This window comes from Bufo gargarizans, chromosome 4 (assembly GCF_014858855.1).
Source record: "Bufo gargarizans isolate SCDJY-AF-19 chromosome 4, ASM1485885v1, whole genome shotgun sequence".
Lineage (NCBI taxonomy): Eukaryota > Metazoa > Chordata > Amphibia > Anura > Bufonidae > Bufo > Bufo gargarizans.
The window spans coordinates 379,925,463-379,934,451 of record NC_058083.1 but is presented as its reverse complement, the minus strand read 5'-3'; the positions used below and the strand labels follow the sequence as shown (position 1 = coordinate 379,934,451).

General features: G+C 44.1%; 1 protein-coding gene across 1 annotated transcript in view; it reads left to right on the top strand.

Moving 5' to 3' along the window:
• Window positions 1-750: 750 nt before the first annotated feature.
• LOC122936278 (barrier-to-autointegration factor-like protein) overlaps window positions 751-8,989 on the top strand; it is a 32,312-nt gene continuing 24,073 nt past the window's right edge. Inside the window, exon 1 of the mRNA XM_044292406.1 lies at window positions 751-806. Coding sequence (XP_044148341.1) covers window positions 764-806 — 43 coding nt within the window. The 5' untranslated portion in view covers window positions 751-763. The remainder of the gene's footprint in view (window positions 807-8,989) is intronic.

Genomic DNA, 8,989 nt, shown 5'->3' with positions numbered 1-8,989 from the left:
TTCACACACTGAACTCCCTTAAGCCGCATGGTCTGAATGTGGATTATAAAATTGGGGTTGGCTAGGATTGTGGTTTGCCCTTTTGCTGCATACTATGATGTCGACTGTTCCTGTATATATTGTGTGATTATTTGCACTGGACAAAATATATGTTCTTTATGAATTTTCATATTTTTAATAATTATTTATTATTTTCTTTTTTATTGTAGATGGTATGCCACGGAGTATGGAGTGAGGAAGCCTGAGGCTGCATTCGTGAACGGCGTGCTGCTATAATATGCTGATGGTGATTGATTTATTTTTGTCCATATTTGGGATCTTTATAGTTTCAGTCCGTTGTTTACATGGTAGGTGGCTATGAGGAGAACCCTCTTTAGGTGGTGATAGGTGGGTTTGGATCATGGATAACAGTGCGACTCCGCACTAGCGTGCTGATGTGCAACTGGTCTGAGGTCCCTGGTAGAGGCTCCACTTCTTACGTTGTGGTAGCCCTTATCCGACCCCACCTGGCCACTCATATAAGTTATACGGCACTAATATGTGCTACCACCTTGATCCTGCATACATCAGACGTCGCTAGTAAAGTGATTGTCAGTACTGGCACTGTTCCCATAGTAAGAATGGCTGAGTTGACATCAGGGCGGCAGTACGCAGCCGCGATATTGTGAGCACATCGAAACCCGGAAGTATGAAATATACGTCATCCAGACATGCGCAGTTGCGCTTTAGGCACACCAGATCGCACGAGCTATGGCAGCCATTCATGCTCCGTCTCCTCCTTCACCCTCCATCTGCATTACCACGTAGTAAGCACTTAGCACTTTATTATTAAACACAGCTGGCACTGTTAATGTTATGATTGATAATTATGAATTTATGTAAGAATTTTTTTATATCACAGAATCATGTACACAATTTGTCATTTGGATATTCATTATATGATCATGTATCAGTGATTATTGGTATTATATTGTAATGGTTGTATTTGTACTGCACTTTTTGTCAAATTGTTTTATATATTATGAATTGATCACACCTGTTTTGTGAATTGATATGACTCAGTATAATGGTATATAAACTTAGTATTTTGTCTGTACACATGGCTTGAGAAAGGCTCCTATATAGAGCCGAAATGTTGCATGTCCCATATGGGTAAATAAAGTATTTTTTTGCATTTTTACTTCCTGGAGTGCTGCCCTTTTTTTTTTTTACAATTTTTAATATATATATATATATATATATATATATATATATATATATATATATTTGAAAAAAATAACTGGCAGCACCATCCAAAGAAAATGAAAGAGGGTTGGAAGGGTGCAACGCCCGAGTATGGTAACTGGTGCTTACCCAGTTATACTTAACAAAAAATCGGACTGCACTCCAGATGAATCTTCAGAAAAGTGTGTATTTATTCACCCATATGGTGGCAAAAGAGACGTCACCCATATGGTGGGAAAAAAAGACCCCAAAAAAGTGCACGGACCAAATGGCGTCCGTAAAAAAAGGATGGGGAGGGAGGGGGGTGGTCAAGGGACAGGGATCGAGGGTGGTTTAGGGATCTGGAACAGCTGCAAATAAAACATAAAAAAAATATGTTCAGCTATTCCAGATCTTCTTTTCAGCAGGAAAGGGGTTAAATTGCTGTGGGTGTGCATCACGCATCCCAGCAAGTCAACAAGCAGCACAGAGAAGCACAGAACCTCTCTGCATGCAGTCACCAGCTAGAATGGCTGCATGCAGGCAAGTTCTGCCTCTTCCTGTGCAGCTATAGCGCTGCCATTGGCTGGAGCGTTGTTCCAGCCAATAGCAGCACTGGCAGGGGACCCAAAACACTGGTGTCCCCTGCTTTACCTCGGAGGTGACCGGTGCTGACTAGTTCAGCACCTGCCACCTCCCCCTGACCTCCTCCCCGATGCCTCTGACAGCTTCCTGCGCTGCGATGTGCCGGTCGCTTGGAGCTGCAGGGGGGGCTGTTCAGCAGCATGCCGCCCTTACCTGGTATTGCTGCCTGCCGGTAAGAGCAGGCATGGTGGCGCTACCCCCCCCCCCCTAATTGTTCCCCAGAGCCCCGTGGACCCGGCGCTGGGCGTTAAGTCAGGTCCAGTTGCACTGGGCGTTAAGGGGTTACAATAAATAAGTAAGAGTTGGTCAGGTCTAGGTTCAGCAATGTCATTTTCCCAAAGAATGATGTCAGCTGACTACCTGAATATACTTAATAACCAGGTTATTCCATCAATGGATTTTTCTTCCAAAATGGCACGGGCATATGCCAAGATGACAATACCAGGATTCATCGGGCTCAAATTGTGAAAGAGTGGTTCAGGAAGAAAGAGACATCATTTTCACACATGGATTGGCCACCACAAAGTCCTGACCTGAACCTCATTGGTAATCTTTGAGATGTGCTGGTAAAGACTTTGCACAGTGGTCCAAATCTCCCAATACAAGGAAAAATGAATGCAAAGCTGGACAGACATAAATGTTGTGACATTGCAGAAGCTTGTGGAAACGATGCCACAGCGAGTGCATGCCGTAATCATAGCTAACGGTGGTCCAATTAAATAGTGTGTGACCTTTCTTTGTTGGCCAGGCAGTGTATGATTATAAAGGAACCAGCAATATTTATTAGCTTTTTAAGCCTAAAAACATAATTCTCAATATAAAAAGGATGTAGGCTTTTATTATGGGTTAGGCTACTTTCACACTAGCGTTTTTTGATGGATCCGTCATGGATCTGCAAAAACGCTTCCGTTACAATAATACAACTGCATGCATCCGTCCTGAACGGATCCGGTTGTATTATGTCTTCTATAGCCATGACGGATCCATCATGAACACCATTGAAAGTCAATGGGGGACGGATCCGTTTTCTATTGTGTCAGAGAAAACAGATCCGTGCCCATTGACTTACATTGTGTGTCAGGACGGATCCGTCTTGCTCCGCAAGACATCGCGAACAGAAGAACGCTGCTTGCAGTGTTATTCTGTCCGCGATGGGAGCGCAACCAAACTGAAAAGAATGCATTCTGGTGCACTCTGTTTCATTCAGTTCAGTTTTGTCCCCATTGACAACGAATAGGGACAAAACGGAAGCGTTTTCATCCGCTAATGAGATCCTATCACAGATCTCAATAGCGGAATTGAAAACACTAGTGTGAAAGTAGCCTAAAATGTGGAATAAAAAAACCTGCAAGTCTCTCCTAGGATTCAAACCAGGGATCTCTATATGCAAAGCTACACACTAACCACCAAGCTATAGCATTACCACATGATTTTTCTATGCCTATAGGATAACACATACCACTGGTGTCTTTATAATCCAGTTCCTTGCCTTTGTCTCTTAATAAAATTGGTGCATCTTGCTCTGACTGACTTCTCACTAAGGCCTCTTTCACAGTGTTTTGTGGGCCGTTTTTTCCGGACCCATTTTTCCATTTTTTGTTTCCGTTTCGGTTCCGTTTTTCCGTATGGCATATACAGTATACAGTAATTACATAGAAAAAATTAGGCTAGGGATAACATTTTCAATAGATGGTTCCGCAAAAACGGAACGGATATGCATTTCCATATGTGTTCAGTTTTTTGGGCGGACCTATTGACTTGAATGGAGACACGGAATGTGATTTGCGGGCAATAATAGGACATGTTCTATCTTTTAACGGAATGGAAAAACGGAAACCGAATGCATACGGAGCATAGGGGTGAGCTTTCGTGGACTTCCGGCGGTGGCGTGGGATACTTTCAAGGAACAAACAGCCCTCGGGACCAAAGCACCGACACATCCAGCAGGTGCATCGAGACGAGGGTAGGAGATCTTCATCAAAAATCCACCGGGTAAGATCGAATTGTGAGAATTAAGCGATCGCTTTTGAAATACACAGCGGGACGCCGCTGTCTCAGGCTAAGGAGCGGGACGCCGCTTTATGTATAACTACTAACAATCGAAACCTAGGTGTGAATAATCGAGACCTGATAGTGGAATTTAATAATCGAGACTGGAATATTGTTAACAGTTGTGGACACTCAGAACTTTTAAAGGAACTTTTAGATATTTTCGTAAGCAAGTTTCCATCGATTTCATGGAGTGACTTTTCTTGTTGAATGCTAATGGTGTTTTATTCTTATTTATTCACAATGGTGTTTTAGCATGTCTATTTTACCATTTCATGCTGCTACATACTGTATATGTAATTAACACTGTGAACAATTGAATATTAACAGGGCATTAAATTATTAACAAAAAATGTTATGTACCAATATCCACTGTTCCCATTGCTTTAGAGAGTGCCCCACTTTATTTTTACTTACCAATAATAGGACATGTTCTATCTTTTAACGGAATGGAAAAACGGAAATACGGAAACCGAATGCATACGGAACATAGGGGTGGGCGATATATGCGATATGGACGATATGAATCTGTGCAACTATACAGATTTTGCCCATATCGCATATATCACCGGACCGTGATATGACCAGGAGCGGTAGTGAATAGACGAACCCGAACCTTCTCACCGCCGTGGCTCCGGCTCCCGACTCCGCACCGCGCTGTACTGTAGTTGCCAGGGCATGGCGTGCACACAGCGTCAACCCGCTGGATGACGCTGTGTGTGACGTCAGGTCCTGCAATGCATGCTGGGAAGAAAACGCGACAACACCTGCGGACTACCGACTCGCCGAGCACCCTGCAGGAAAGGTAAGTATAGCGATTCTTCTGGGGGGAAGGGGGGCTGGAGGATCGGGGGGGGGGGGGGATTTATTTGCAAAGGATGGCCATGGGGCTGATGGCACTGGCTCTTCTGGGGGACATATGGCAAGCAAATGCCACATGGGGCTGATGGCACTAGCTCTTCTGGGGGACATATGGCAGGCAGATGATGGCAAATGCCACATGGGGCTGATGGCATTGGCTCTGGGGGACATATGGCAGATGATGGCAAATGCCATGGGGCTTGGGGCTGATGGCACTGGCTCTGGGGGACATCTCTGATGGCAGAGGATGGCAAATGCCATGGGGCTTGGGGCTGATGGCACTGACTCTGGGGGACAAGGACATGTCTGATGGCAGATGATGGCAAATGCCTTGGTGCTAATGGCACTGGCTCTGGGGGACATGTCTTATGGCAGTTTTGTAATTTGTATTTTTTGTATACATACAGAAGAAAATGCTATATTGTGATATACAGTGGGATGCGAAAGTTTGGGCAACCTTGTTAATCGTCATGATTTTCCTGTATAAATCTTTGGTTGTTACGATAAAAAATGTCAGTTAAATATATCATATAGGAGATATACACAGTGATATTTGAGAAGTGAAAGGAAGTTTATTGGAATTACAGAAAGAGTGCTATAATTGTTTAAACAAAATTAGGCAGGTACATAAATGTGGGCACCACAAAAAAGAAATGAAATCAGTATTTAGTAGATCCTCCTTTTGCAGAAATTACAGCCTCTAAACGCTTCCTGTAAGTTCCAATGAGAGTCTGGATTCTGGTTGAAGGTATTTTGGACCATTCCTCTTTACAAAACATCTTTAGTTCATTCAGGTTTGATGGCTTCCGAGTATGGACAGCTCTCTTTAAGTCACACCACAGATTTTCAATTATATTCAGGTCTGGGGACTGAGATTGCCATTCCAGAACGTTGTACTTGTTCCTCTGCATAAATGCCTTAGTGGATTTTAAGGCAGTGTTTCGGGTCATTGTCTTGTTGAAAGATCCAGCCCGGCGCATCTTTAGCTTTGTCACTGATTCCTGGACATTGGTCTCCAGAATCTGCTGATACTGAGTGGAATCCATGTGTCCCTCAACTTTGACAAGATTCCCAGTCCCTGCACTGGCCACACAGCCCCACAGCATGATGGAACCACCACCATATTTTACTGTAGGTAGCAGGTGTTTTTCTTGGAATGCTGTGTTATTTTTCCTCCATGCATAACGCCCCTTGTTATGGCCAAATAACTCAATTTTAGTTTCATCAGTCCACAGCACATTATTCCAAAATGAAGCTGGCTTGTCCAAATGTGCTTTAACCCACCTCAAGCGGCACTTTTTGTGCTGTGGGAAGAGAAAAGGCTTCCTCTGCATCACTCTCGCCTACAGCATCTCCTTGTGTAAAGTGCGCCGAATGGTTGAACGATGCACAGTGACTCCATCTGCAGCAAGATGATGTTGTAGGTCTTTGGTGCTGGTCTGTGGGTTGACTCTGACTGTTCTCACCATTCGTCACTTCTGTCTATCCGAGATTTTTCTTGGTCTGCCACTTCGAGCCTTAACTTGAACTGAGCCTGTGGTCTTCCATTTCCTCAATATGTTCCTAACTGTGGAAACAGACGGCTGAAATCTCTGAGACGGCTTTCTGTGTCCTTCCCCTAAACCATGATGGTGAACAAGCTTTGTCAGGTCATTTGAGAGTTGTTTTGAGACCCCCATGTTGCTACTCTTCATAGACAATTAGAAGAGGAAGGAAACTTACAATTGACCCCCTTAAAAACTCTTTCTCATAATTGGATTCACCTGTGTATGTAGGTCAGGGGTCACTGAGCTTAACAAGCCAATTTGAGTTCCAATAATTAGTTCTAAAGGTTTTGGAATCAATAAAATGCCAACAGTGCCCAAATTTATGCACCTGCCTAATTTTGTTTAAACAATTATAACACACTTACTGTAAATCCAATAAACTTCATTTCACTTCTCAAATATCACTGTGTGTGTCTCCTATATGATATATTTAACTGACATTTTTTATCGCAACAACCAACGATTTATATAGGAAAATCATGACGATTAACAAGGATTGCCCAAACTTTTGCATCCCACTGTATATCGCATATCGCACATGCTTCAAATTAAATTGCAATATAGATTTTGGGCCATATTGCCCACCCCCTAATGGAACACATTCTGTTTTTTGTGTGGAATCACTGAAATGAATGGTTCCGTATACGGAACGGAAAAAACGGCCCATAAACGGAAAAAAAAAAACTGTGAAAGAGGCCTAAGACTGGAGTATGAAATGCCAGTCTTGGTGAATTTGCCCCATAAATTTCACCATCAGTGGTGGACATACCATATATACCAACTATGCAATTGCACAAGGGTCCAGTAGGTGCGGGCCACTGCAACTCTAAAAGTAGCCTCCCACTGACTATATAGATTGTATGTACCCTGCTGAGCAAATTAATTTATATCTGACAATTAGTGCTTATTCAGACGACCATATGAATGGGTCCGCGTCTCTTTTGCAAAACGGGTGTTGACCCATTCATTTCAATGTGTGCTGTCGGCATCCGTAGTTCAGTTCCGCGGCCCTGCAAGAAAGATAGAGCATGTCCTATTTGCAGACGAGAATAGTCATTTCTATCATAGGGCCGGCCATGTGCGGTCCTCAAAATGCAGAACACACACGGCCGTTATCCATGTTTTGCCAGTATCAGTGACCACAAAAAACACTACGGCCGTCTGAATGAGCCCTTAGTGATGGATTGTTAGGCATAAAAAGGTGCTCTGATCCTCTCTATATCCTCTTCTTGCACAGTGGCCATCTGCTGTCGGTATATGTCCCTGATTATCATGAACACCCATTATATTTGAGATAATACAGACAAATAACAGAACCACAATGAACATTAATAATTATGAAATGTGACGTTTATAGTGGGGAAACTATCTCTGTAGACATTGCTAATGAACAGTAACAGAAAACCGCTCAGTAGAGCCCGGGGCGCGCTGCTTCCTGGAACAGACGGAGAACAGGGGAAAGTGACCATTTTATTTCATGAGAAGGAAGAAAGGGAGAGGTGAGGGGAATGCTCCCAGTCATGTACATGATGGTAACATCAGATCAGAGAGGCGGGGCCTGGACGGGAAAGGACCACACACAAGTCGGTTTGGCCACCTGCGCACATTGCTCAATGCGCACGTTTTTTCTGTGCAGATTTCCATGCAGAAAAGCCGCAGCGTATTAGGATAAATGCACACAATCAGGATTGCGTGTAGATTTTCCGTGCAGATTTGCATGCGGAAAATCCGCACCGTAGGTCATGTATGTTGTATTCTATGAGAATTTGAAATTCTCATGCACGCAATGCAGATTTTTTTTAAGTCCGGATTTTGACTACGGTGCGGATTTTAAAATCTGCAGCATGTCAATTTATTTTATTTGTTCTGACCGAATGTTCTCCATTCACTTCAATGGGTAGAGTAAAATCTGCACTAATTGATGCGGATTGACCACACAGATTTCCCTGCGAACACCTGCGGATTTCAGTCTGGATTGTCTGAACGTGTGCATTTACCCTTACAGTGCCAGCAAAGAGTATGAGATAACACAAACCTCAGGTACTCAGGTTTAAGGGCTCTTTCACACTTGCGTTGTCCGGATCCGTCGTGTACTCCATTTGCCGGAATTACACACCGGATCCGGAAAAACGCAAGTGAACTGAAAGCATTTGAAGACGGATCTGTCTTCAAAATGCATTCAGTGTTACTATGGCAGCCAGTACGCTATTAAAGTCCTGGTTGCCATAGTAGTAGTGGGGAGCGGGGGAGCAGTATACTTACCGTCCGTGCGGCTCCCGGGGCGCTCCAGAATGACATCAGAGCGCCCCATGCGCATGGATGACGTGTCCATGCGATCACGTCATCCATGCGCCTGGGGCACCCTGACGTCACTCTGAAGCACCCCGGGAGCCGCACGGACGGTAAGTATACTGCTCCCCACTACACTTTACCATGGCAAACAGGACTTTAGCGTCCTGGCAGCCATGGTAACCATTCAGAAAAAGGTGAACGTTGGATCCGGTGATAGCTTAAGGCCGGATCCGGATTAATGCCTTTCAATGGGCATTAATTCCGGATCCGGCCTTGCAGCAAGTGTTCAGGATTTTGGGCCGGAGCGAAAAGCGCAGCATGCTGCGGTATTTTCTCCGGCCAAAAAAACGTTCCGGTCCGGAACTGAAGACATCCTGATGCATCCTGAACGG